This window comes from Paramormyrops kingsleyae, chromosome 4, assembly GCF_048594095.1.
Source record: "Paramormyrops kingsleyae isolate MSU_618 chromosome 4, PKINGS_0.4, whole genome shotgun sequence".
NCBI lineage: Eukaryota > Metazoa > Chordata > Actinopteri > Osteoglossiformes > Mormyridae > Paramormyrops > Paramormyrops kingsleyae.
In genome coordinates this window covers 13,082,223-13,094,731 of record NC_132800.1, presented here as the reverse complement: position 1 = coordinate 13,094,731, position 12,509 = coordinate 13,082,223, and the positions used below count along the sequence as shown (strand labels likewise).

At 43.8% G+C, this 12,509-nt stretch overlaps 1 protein-coding gene and 1 long non-coding RNA gene across 6 annotated transcripts in view; one reads left to right on the top strand and one right to left on the bottom strand.

Annotated features, from left to right (window-relative positions):
• LOC111837912 (NACHT, LRR and PYD domains-containing protein 3-like) overlaps positions 1-12,509 on the top strand; it is a 253,964-nt gene that overhangs the window by 71,734 nt on the left and 169,721 nt on the right. For all 4 annotated transcript variants that reach the window (XM_072710664.1, XM_072710666.1, XM_072710665.1 and 1 more), the window contains exon 3: positions 11,706-11,819. In XM_072710664.1, the coding sequence (XP_072566765.1) occupies positions 11,706-11,819 (114 nt within the window). The remainder of the gene's footprint in view (positions 1-11,705; positions 11,820-12,509) is intronic.
• LOC140588743 (uncharacterized) lies at positions 9,191-11,794 on the bottom strand. 2 transcript variants are annotated; one of them, XR_011989923.1, is made up of 4 exons: positions 11,674-11,794; positions 11,067-11,152; positions 10,363-10,571; positions 9,191-10,129 (listed from the first exon to the last, which is right to left on the bottom strand). It is a non-coding gene; the product is annotated as an uncharacterized lncRNA (long non-coding RNA). The 2 variants fall into 2 exon arrangements; XR_011989922.1 differs by lacking the exon at positions 11,674-11,794 and having other exon boundaries at positions 9,192-10,129; positions 10,363-10,632; positions 11,067-11,205.

Here is a 12,509-nt window from a genome sequence, read left to right as displayed (position 1 = left end):
CAGGATACGATAAGGACACTGATGCAGATCGGGTGAGCCAAACGCTTTATTATCCTTTTCAAGAAATCCAGACATCAAAAATCCAACTCTTGATCCAAAAGTGTGGCCTAAGTTCAGGTGGGGGTCAGGCGATTGGCGACAGTAGTCAGGGGGCTTGGCAAGACTCGTAATCGGTGGATAGGCAGGAGGTCGTGCGATGGGCATGGATGGTCAGAGGGCTAGACAGAACTGACATGCCAGACGCGTATGAGTAGGGAGTACAGTTAGTGCAATTGCACACAACTGAGAAGGCGAGTGGCCCCAACCAGTTTAGCTGGTATAGCGGTAGGGAAGTCACTTCCCCAATAGTGCCAGACTTCCAACTAGGGATTCCCTGGGGGCACGTAGAGACGGAGAGCCTCTGAGTGACGTCATCAGGGTATCACTGCAGCAATCCGTGACATTAATATGAGATCCATATATAACTAACACTTACCTTGTGGTTAATTAATACGTAAGTAATAATATAGTATCATATTATTTGTGCTCCATCGAGTAAAGTTTTACCAAATGGGTTAAACAAATTTCACTTTCAAATTTCAATAACCCCAGTACAGGGTTATGGGACAGAGCCTGGAGCCAATCACAGGCAGCACAGGGCACAGGGCAGGGACACCCTGGATGGGATGCCAGTCCATCACTGGGCACAGGGCAGGGACACCCTGGATGGGATGCCAGTCCATCACAGGGCAAACACTCACTCACAGGCTGAGGACAATCAAGAGACACTAATTCACCAAACTGCATGATCTTGGACAGTGGGAGGAAACCTGAGGAAACCCACAGGAACACGGGGAGAACATGCAAGCTGTACATGCAGAACCAGGAGTGGGAACCAGACCCACAAGCCTGGAGGCGTGAAGTGAGAGCAGCTGGTCTGAAGTCCTGAAGGGAGCTGGAGCCCTTTCTTTGGAACAGTGTGGATCCGTCCTCCATTACTGCTTATCCTGTACAGGGGGGTGGGAGCCTGGAGCCTGTCCCAGGTGGCACAGGACAGGGGACACGATGGATAGGATACTAGTTTATAGCAGAGCATACACTCACACACACAATCACACACTAAGGACAGGGGACACGATGGATAGGATACTAGTGTATAGCAGAGCACACACTCACACACACAGTCACACACTAAGGACAGGGGACACGATGGATAGGATACTAGTTTATAGCAGAGCACACACTCACACACACAGTCACACACTAAGGACAGGGGACACGATGGATAGGATACTAGTTTATAGCAGAGCACACACTCACACACACAGTCACACACTAAGGACAGGGGACACGATGGATAGGATACTAGTTTATAACAGAGCACACACTCACACACACAGTCACACACTAAGGACAGGGGACACGATGGATAGGAGACTAGTTTATAGCAGAGCACACACTCACACACACAATCACACACTAAGGACAGGGGACACGATGGATAGGATACTAGTTTATAGCAGAGCACACACTCACACACACAATCACACACTAAGGACAGGGGACACGATGGATATGATACTAGTTTATAGCAGAGCACACACTCACACACACAGTCACACACTAAGGACAGGGGACACGATGGATAGGATACTAGTTTATAGCAGAGCACACACTCACACACACAGTCACACACTAAGGACAGGGGACACGATGGATAGGATACTAGTTTATAGCAGAGCACACACTCACACACACAGTCACACACTAAGGACAGGGGACACGATGGATAGGATACTAGTTTATAGCAGAGCACACACTCACACACACAGTCACACACTAAGGACAGGGGACACGATGGATAGGATACTAGTTTATAACAGAGCACACACTCACACACACAATCACACACTAAGGACAGGGGACACGATGGATAGGATACTAGTTTATAACAGAGCACACACTCACACACACAGTCACACACTAAGGACAGGGGACACGATGGATAGGAGACTAGTTTATAGCAGAGCACACACTCACACACACAATCACACACTAAGGACAGGGGACACGATGGATAGGATACTAGTTTATAGCAGAGCACACACTCACACACACAATCACACACTAAGGACAGGGGACACGATGGATATGATACTAGTTTATAGCAGAGCACACACTCACACACACAGTCACACACTAAGGACAGGGGACACGATGGATAGGATACTAGTTTATAGCAGAGCACACACTCACACACACAATCACACACTAAAAGCAGCTTAGAGATCCCAATTGGCTGACCACATGTTTTCAGTGTCCAATACCCAACACACCTCCCACATGGGGGGACAATATTGAATGTTCAGAACAGAGCGGGGTGGGGGGTAGTAAAGCAGCTCACAGCCTGAGACCCCAAACCTCATACACAGTTTTAGGATTTATTTACATTTTACTTCACAATTTATTACTACTGTGAATGAGTTTGTACTTCGTTTCCAAGAACTGTGTTGAAATTTCAGCTTAAAGCGTCACCTTACGGGATTTTCCTGCTTCTCCACCCATTTCCTAAGCAGGTGTGGTCTCTGTGCCTTCAGAGCAGACATACTCACATACATACAGTCATGCCACATATTTCACACCTGCAAACATACTTTTATGTTTACTTGAGGGATCCTTAAGCAAGATCCCTTAAGCACTTTTGGTGCTACCATCCCTCCCCAGGTGGTATATTCTTATATGAAAGGTGAAGCTCCCCATATAATTTACATACAATACACAATATACAAGCCATATATAGATTAAATACAAGACAGGTCATATACCTAAAGTGCCAAATGCAATAAGGATTACGTAAGGGAATGAGATTGCAGATGATACTGCTCGCCTATTTATGAGGGTGTTAGCATGAGGAAATAAGCTGTTCCCCCGCTGAGTAGTTTTGGTACAGGGTTCTGTAACATCTGCTGCAAGGGAGGAGCTGAAAAAGCTTGTGTACAGGGTGTGAGGATTCTGTAATGATTTTCCCTGCCTGTTTCCTGCTTCTTTCCTGGAATCATTCAAGTTCTGGAATGCGGACTGCAGACCGTGATGAATGCACATACGACGGTTTCGATGACTGCGCTGTCGACGTGTCTCAGCAGCACCTGTGGCAGGCTATACTTCCTCAACTGACACAGAAACAACATCCTCTGCTGGGCCATTTTGAGGATGGAGTTGATGTTGGTCTCCCACTTTAGGTCTTGGGAAATGGTGGTTCCCAGAAACCCGAAGGTCTCCTTGGTTGACACAGTGCTGATGGATATTGTGAAGGGGGACAGTGCTGAGGAGTACCTCTTAAATCCAACAAATTGCTTTACGGTTTGGTGAGAACAAGGAAGAGTATGACGATCCAGTGAGCGGCGCCAAGACAAAAAGGGATTTATTAAGTAACAAAAACAAAGGGAAAACCACAAAAAGAAAGGGACCACGAGGGGTCAGAACTAAATGGGAGAAAGAACTAACAAGGAACCATAAATGAACATGCTAAGGTAACCAGGCAACAAAGGGAAGCAGGAACTGGAAAAAGCAAGCAGAGCAACAACACACAGTAAGATGAGCAATGGCACAACAAATAACAGGGTAGAAACAAGCAATTACTGTAAATAAAAATAGACAACCGGGCTAATGAGGGAGCAGGTGTGGCACATATACAAGACAATGAAGAAATAACAAGGGGATGCAAGAGGTTGGGTAACTTACACTAATGAGCACAGGACTAGGAGCTCTACAAACACTGAAACTAGGAAACACCAATCACACACTGGGAACACCATACAGAGGAAATAAATATGGAATAAGCAGAACATAATAAAACAAGGAAGAAGCTAAACAGGGAAATAAAGAACTAATAACAAACACTAAGGAAAAGAGATGACCAATAATTGAACAAAACAGGTAAAGCTGGTTCCTGGCCAGAGTCAAACCCATAACCAGAGGGCTCACAGCCTCTGAGGGGGGGGGAGGGGGTACACTTAGCCTGTTGAGTTACACAGTAATCCAAGGAGCAGGGGAAACACAATAGGGATTTAGGATTAAGATAGAGGAGGGAACTGGATGGCCAGCAGCAACTGCTGGCCAACCGCTGACGACATACTTGGGACGGGTACCGACTCTGGCAGTTACCGGCTAAGCAAGAAATCCAGCTTTGTGATACAGGCCCACCATCTTCCTTTATTAATTAATAAAGACAGTCTTAATTAACAAACAACACACTCATTCTATGTTGCTGTATTGTTTGTCCATCGAGTGGATAAAGAATGAAGGTCATTTAAGAAAAAGGATAAGGATCTTTTGGAGGGAAGATAATTTGGGTCAGGCATCGATCAGACCTGAAAGACACCACACAAGTGTTTACCCACTGTTCAATAAATGTTTCAAGTACATGTGAGTAAATTAGGACACCCCGTTAAATATTTAGTTATGTATTAAGAAATATCAACATATCAATATTAAATCTTCTTTTCAATTATATTTGTAGTTAAAGGTGATGTAATTATATCACTTATGCAAAAACAAGGGAAAAAATCATTTATTCAACAAAAGAAATTAACTATGATGCCAATTTCCATTGAGGAAAAAGTTAGGACACCCTCACATTCATTACTATTGAAAATGCCCAGAATTTGATTCCGGGCACCACATTAGGTGAAAATGGTTAGAACATTGCTACACAGCCCAGGAGTTTCCGTTGCTGTTTTGCCTGTACATTTTTTATTTTGTTTTCTTTTTTGTTGTTGTTTGTGATAAGGTCATGTGGCTTGTTCTTTTGTAACTTGTTTGTAACTTGTGTGAACAAGTGATTGGGCAATGACTACTGCTGGTGCACATGCTTCTTTTCTGATTAGGGTTAGTTTCTGGGTACTGGCTGGTCTAACTTTGTGTGTGTGTGTGTTTGAGTCTATAGTGTATTTATTATTCGCTCGCCAGCTATCGAGCCGGTGAACGTGATGCTGGTGTTTTGGGGGTGTTTGGTGTGGCCTTTTCTGCACTGCATGGAGTGAATAAGGTGTGAATCAGTAAGTGCTCCTACTATATGTTGTGGTTTGTTGTGTGACTCTGTGTGTTAGTGATATACCACCTCGATACTGCAGCACTTGGTGTGTTTGCTGTGTGACTCTGTGTGTTAGTGATATACCACCTCGATACTGCAGCACTTGGTGTGTTTGCTGTGTGACTGTATGTTAGTGATATACCACCTCGATACTGGATCACTGGGTGTGTTTGCTGTGTGACTCTGTGTGTTAGTGATATACCACCTCGATACTGGAGCACTGGGTGTGTTTGCTGTGTGACTCTGTGTGTTAGTGATATACCACCTCGATACTGGAGCACTGGGTGTGTTTGCTGTGTGACTCTGTGTGTTAGTGATATACCACCTCGATACTGGAGCACTGGCTGTGTTTGCTGTGTGACTCTGTGTGTTAGTGATATACCACCTCGATACTGGAGCACTGGCTGTGTTTGCTGTGTGACTCTGTGTGTTAGTGATATACCACCTCGATACTGGAGCACTGGCTGTGTTTGCTGTGTGACTCTGTGTGTTAGTGATATACCACCTCGATACTGGAGCACTTGGTGTGTTTGCTGTGTGACTCTGTGTGTTAGTGATATACCACCTCGATACTGGAGCACTGGGTGTGTTTGCTGTGTGACTCTGTGTGTTAGTGATATACCACCTCGATACTGGAGCACTGGGTGTGTTTGCTGTGTGACTCTGTGTGTTAGTGATATACCACCTCGATACTGGAGCACTTGGTGTGTTTGCTGTGTGACTCTGTGTGTTAGTGATATACCACCTCGATACTGGAGCACTGGGTGTGTTTGCTGTGTGACTCTGTGTGTTAGTGATATACCACCTCGATACTGGAGCACTGGGTGTGTTTGCTGTGTGACTCTGTGTGTTAGTGATATACCACCTCGATACTGGAGCACTGGCTGTGTTTGCTGTGTGACTCTGTGTGTTAGTGATATACCACCTCGATACTGGAGCACTGGCTGTGTTTGCTGTGTGACTCTGTGTGTTAGTGATATACCACCTCGATACTGGAGCACTGGCTGTGTTTGCTGTGTGACTCTGTGTGTTAGTGATATACCACCTCGATACTGGAGCACTTGGTGTGTTTGCTGTGTGACTCTGTGTGTTAGTGATATACCACCTTGATACTGGAGCACTTGGTGTGTTTGCTGTGTGACTCTGTGTGTTAGTGATATACCACCTCCATACTGGAGCACTGGGTGTGTTTGCTGTGTGACTCTGTGTGTTAGTGATATACCACCTCGATACTGGAGCACTTGGTGTGTTTGCTGTGTGACTCTGTGTGTTAGTGATATACCACCTCGATACTGGAGCACTTGGTGTGTTTGCTGTGTGACTCTGTGTGTTAGTGATATACCACCTCGATACTGGAGCACTTGGTGTGTTTGCTGTGTGACTGTGTGTTAGTGATATACCACCTCGATACTGGAGCACTGGGTGTGTTTGCTGTGTGACTCTGTGTGTTAGTGATATACCACCTCGATACTGGAGCACTGGGTGTGTTTGCTGTGTGACTCTGTGTGTTAGTGATATACCACCTCGATACTGGAGCACTGGGTGTGTTTGCTGTGTGACTCTGTGTGTTAGTGATATACCACCTCGATACTGGAGCACTGGCTGTGTTTGCTGTGTGACTCTGTGTGTTAGTGATATACCACCTCGATACTGGAGCACTTGGTGTGTTTGCTGTGTGACTCTGTGTGTTAGTGATATACCACCTCCATACTGGAGCACTGGGTGTGTTTGCTGTGTGACTCTGTGTGTAAGTGATATACCACCCCGATACTGGAGCACTTGGTGTGTTTGCTGTGTGACTCTGTGTGTTAGTGATATACCACCTCGATACTGGAGCACTGGGTGTGTTTGCTGTGTGACTCTGTGTGTTAGTGATATACCACCTCGATACTGGAGCACTTGGTGTGTTTGCTGTGTGACTCTGTGTGTTAGTGATATACCACCTCGATACTGGAGCACTTGGTGTGTTTGCTGTGTGACTCTGTGTGTTAGTGATATACCACCTCGATACTGGAGCACTGGGTGTGTTTGCTGTGTGACTCTGTGTGTTAGTGATATACCACCTCGATACTGGAGCACTGGGTGTGTTTGTTGTGTGACTCTGTGTGTTAGTGATATACCACCTCGATACTGGAGCACTTGCTGTGTTTGCTGTGTGACTCTGTGTGTTAGTGATATACCACCTCGATACTGGAGCACTGGGTGTGTTTGCTGTGTGACTCTGTGTGTTAGTGATATACCACCTCGATACTGGAGCACTGGGTGTGTTTGTTGTGTGACTCTGTGTGTTAGTGATATACCACCTCGATACTGGAGCACTTGGTGTGTTTGCTGTGTTGATCTTCCTTTCCCCTCTTCCTCCAGGTAACCACTCACTGGCTTACAGACTGGTTTAGGTTTGTGTATAGAACTGGACTGCCAGTACTCTGGGTTTTGTAATGGAATTCTCCCTCCCCTGTTTGACTTGTGTGTGTTTTAGCCATGTTATGACATTGTTTTGTGAACTTATGTTATTTGTAAATCCTTTTTCTTTAAAGGTTTTATAGAGTTAATAAACATTACCCAGTTACTGAGATATGTCTCTGTGTCGTCTATGTGACGTAGCTGTTCTGAGGGAATCCTGAAGGTAACTGTAGTCATACATCTTAAGGGGTGGGGCCGTAGGCGGCGTAGTCTGGTCTCTGAGCTACACTTAGTGACCTAGCACCGTAAGGTTACACATATGAGTCTGGGGAGGGATATAAGAAGGAATCAAGAGTTTGGAATCAACGATTCTATTGTCCAGAAAATTAAGTGGAACATTTAAAACAACTGCCAACTTGGCCAGGTCAGGCTGTCCTAGCAAGAGCCCGAGGACAGACACAAGATGCTGAAAGATGTCACCAAAAATCCTACCATGTCATCACAGGACATACAGAAAGCTCTTGCCACAGAAGGACTCTATTAAAAAGCTGATGTACAATGTGATGGAAAACAAGTATGAATGAGCACCTTGTGTTGGCATAGAAGTTTCTGTATCTGTTAGCCATTTTGTTTGCCTTTAGTTTATGAATATGTACTTTATTAATGCTGCAGCTTATCACTATGTTGAAGGACAACCACCTGGCCAGACAATCTACAACAAGCAGAAGCTACCAAGGATTTCTACTGAAGGAAGGGATTCGCCTGAGTTCACCAAAAGTTCACGGATGGGCATTAAAAAAACTGAGTAGAGATGGTCAGGTCACCCTTATGTTCAGCCGAGGCACCAAACAGTAAAAGAGATGACTGACAAACTTATCATATAGGGGTGTGGATCAAGGGAGAAAACAACGATGGTGAATGGCTGAGGGAATGATGATGCTTAAGTGGCGAGATATTGTTACACAATGAGAAAATGTATAAAGATTGGTGTAAAACAGTATTGGACACACTTGCAAGTGTCCGGCCTTGGTTGTAACTTCATTGTTGCAATAAAGGCTGAATCTGAATATTTGCACAAGTGGCTCCTGACTCCTGATTGGCGGGGAAGAAAAAACCACAACACCAGACCTGGTCAATCAAGCCTTTACTGAAATAGAACCTGTCTGACAAAGTGAAGTAGGTGAAAAGATCTCAAAAAGCAACATGTCGTGCCACGACCTAAGTAAACTCAATAACAGATGAGAAACAAAGTCATATACAGTCGAGCACGGTTATTACGATTCGGCTTATAACGAAAACACGCTTGTAACGCTTCAATTCCAAATCCCCGACCTTCAGTAACGTTAAATTCCTTACAGAAAACACGTACGCATATAGCGATTCTTTTATAGCGAAAATTCGGCTATAACGATGTCTACTGTCTTCCCCAAAGAAATATTTCAATGAATTTTTATTCGGTTTTAACGATTTGCCTCAATCATTCTAGATTTAATAGTTTAAAATAAGTCCGACGTCAGCTTAATCGCGTAGCCAAAGCGAGCAGCAGTCAGTACAGTATGTACCTTTTTTTCTGTGCGTAGCGTTCTACCACCATGTAATATGTTATCGATTTCGTGGTCCATATTAAATGGTTGTTGAATTACAAAATACACGTTGCTTGATAGTAAAGATGATGTTTTATTTTGATCATTACATGAAACAAAGCTTCATAGACAGAACTAGGTGGTCAGTGTTATTTTATAGTCATAATACATGTGCCTAGCGATCAGTCATAATACATAGCAATCTTACATGAAAATGGATATAACGAAATTCGGTTATAACGAAAGAAATCTGCCAGCCCCAGAAAATCGTAATAACCGTGCTCGACTGTAACGCCATATAGGTCCCAATTAGTGACATCACCATGTCCCTGGATGAACAGTGTGACCAGAAGCAGCTGGGATTCACTATGCAAAGGGCAAAATGTACCACGATGCTTTTGCACTAATTCGTGATAGAGAATTTAAAAGGTGCCTGTAATTCAGCGCAGAGGAGAAAAATAACGGGAACATCAGTGCAAAGCAGCCGCAGCACAGCGACTATTGTCAATAGTGACTCGTGATCTAATCGTGGTTAAAGTGTCACTGCAGAACCGCGTTTTATATGCACAAATATAATGCAGAATGTGCGTTATGACAGAATTAGGTGGCGGCTGGAGCTTGTCCCCTTTCGCTTATCGTGTATTATTAAGTCACATGGATAAAATCATCTAAAACGGTCCGCCGTGCCACTGAATCCGTGCCCATTTCGGCTTCCTCATTTGACACGAAGTGGATAATTTCCTGTAAGGGATGAAACTCTCCCTAATTATGCAGGTTTGTCACTTGGCTAAACTGGGCACCAGATACAAGAAACAGCTCACAACAGAAGTATGGAAATAAGCATTTATTATTAGAATTCCACAGTTCAGTGTCCCTGCCCCATGAAGTCAGCAGAGCGCCAGGCAACACCGCAACCCCCACACAATGCTCTAACCACAGCAATCTCTAAAACACTTTAGAATATTTCACAATCACTAAAACACACTTAGAATTCACACGTGTATAATAAAAAGGCCTGGACAGCTCACATCCGTAACCAGGGTCAGGAATACAAATTAACATGTGGTTCCTCCTAAAACAAATACACAAATAAAAGAAAAAAATCAATTCACATTAAACAATCTTATTTACATTAACTAGTCGGGGGAAGACATCGCAATCCCCCGAAAACACAAACCAATAACCCCACTTCTAGCAGGAACCACAAACCTTTCCCGTGGCGCCTAGATCGAGTCCACGCCGCTGCCACCGAACGCCGACTTGCGCCGCTAACTTCCTAACCCGGTACCCCCCGCCAGTACTCGCCTTATATCACAACAATGCGGTAATCCCCCCCCCCAAAATACGCTCCTTCACATATAACAGCTGCAGCGTGGATTCCAAGCACCACCGAGCATAGGGAGGCCTCCCTGCTCTTCTATCGTTGGTATTTTATAGCCTCCATACTTCCGCCTCACAGGTGTTTCCTATGAAACCTTACCTGTCACCATGAAAATCCCCGCCTACATTCCTGTCTGAAAATGAAAGTGATTTAAAGCTGGAATCGCCATTTTGTCAAGACACACGAATAAGATTCTGGAAAAAAATAAAGATATATTTCATTGCCAGGTAAGATTATAGTTAACAGACTGAACTAATAATAAAATTAACATGTATGACACACTTATATAGAGCGGCGGTGCCATTGATTTAAGCGCTACTTCACTTTTTTGTCTTTCTCCTTTAAAGTAAAACGTCATTTTGTTATTTCTGTAAATTGTAGATTTATTGCCAAAACATTTATCAGCAATAGAGTTAAGATGTGTTACATTGCATGTCGATCTAAGTGCTGAGCCTGAATTTTGTGCTGGTGCTCCTAAAATTTCCAGTAACTTTCTCAGTACTAGTGGAGAAAGTCAGTATGCAGCCCGGATATGAAATGTGTCAGAGTAACAGAGTGGAGACCCAGTGCGCTGATTCGGTGTAAAAGTGCTGAGTACTAGATATTGTTTATGTATGTCACTATTTACCCTTCATGTTCACAGAGGCCCCAGCAGGAATCATCTGGTCTGGATCGGCACAAAAATGGAGGAAGCTGTTTCTGAAATGCGCCCCCCTGTGGGGTGTAAGAGAAAGAGCACTGAGAGGTAACAGTGTTACAGCCACTAGCATGCATATCTCTCTGGGTCTATAGTCAGGCCATAACATAAAGTAAACTGGGCTCCTAGCTAGGGCTGGCTCAGTGGGCAGCACTGTAATATGTGTAGCTTAATAAAAAGACCTCGCCATCTTCTTTCTTCGTCTTTTTCTTCCACGATCAGCCAGTTGTTTTATACTAGAGGCAAGTAACAGATCATCCCTGCTATACAAAATGGCCACATAACAAAAATAACCAAGCAAACAAACAAATATATAAAAAGGAGAAAACTACCAAAGACCCGTCTAATGATGTAGCTTTTAACAATGAAACTAAACCTACAATAATCTAAATTATAGGTGTGACTATTTCATATTAAAGTTAACTGTAAACTAGCCTGTTTACATCAAGAGCTTCACAGCATATCAAAGTACATGAAGGCAGAGCAGAAGCTAAACAGCAGTGTGATGCCGTCCCCATTGTATGAAGTATATTTATACCATGAGGGTTTGTTTCCTCTCGCTGTCCACAGTGTCCTGATGGAGAGAGCAGACTCCCCTGTACCCAGCTGTGTTTCCCTGAAGAGTGACTGGTCAATGGGACAGCCAATCACCTTCAAAGAGGGACCTTTTCCTACAGATCAAAGGTAAATGTGCATTTAAACTAACACTGTTTAAAACACTCAAGCTCTCAGTCAAATGGCAAAGAGACATACAAGCTATGAGGAAAGAATTTTTATAATGAATGCATAATTTTTTAACTTGTCAAATGCAGTTGTCTTTGAGAATTTAAACAGATGTTCTGTCTGTATTCTGTCTGTGTTCTACACTGTCCAGCCAAAAAAGTCAGCATTTGAATTTAAATCAGCAAATACTGAAAAGCCAATGACTGGGTCAGTTTTATATCTCAGCAACGTCATGCAGCAATAAAGTGAAGTCAGCTGAGAGCCTGAATCTACTGACTGGCCAGGTTATCACATCAATGGATGTTTTCTTTTTATTTACTCTGTGGTTAATTAATACATAAGTAATACGTAAAGTCTTACTATTTAACCTGATGTTTTTTTGAGTTAAATCTGCCTACTTTTTGTAAATGAAGTATAAGATGTTTTAAATAATATGTCCTGTGCCAATTAAGATAAAGGGTCGTGTTCAGCATCTGGTGCAAAGTGGTACCAGGCATGATGCATGTGTCTCTGCCAGCATGAGCCTGATGCTGCTTCCTGTCCAGCTGGGAGTTAAGGGCTTTGCTCAAGGGCCCAAAGACATGTGACTGTTCTGCTGAGGCTGGGCATAAACCGGCGACCTTCTGATCACCGGCCCAGAGGCTTACTCTG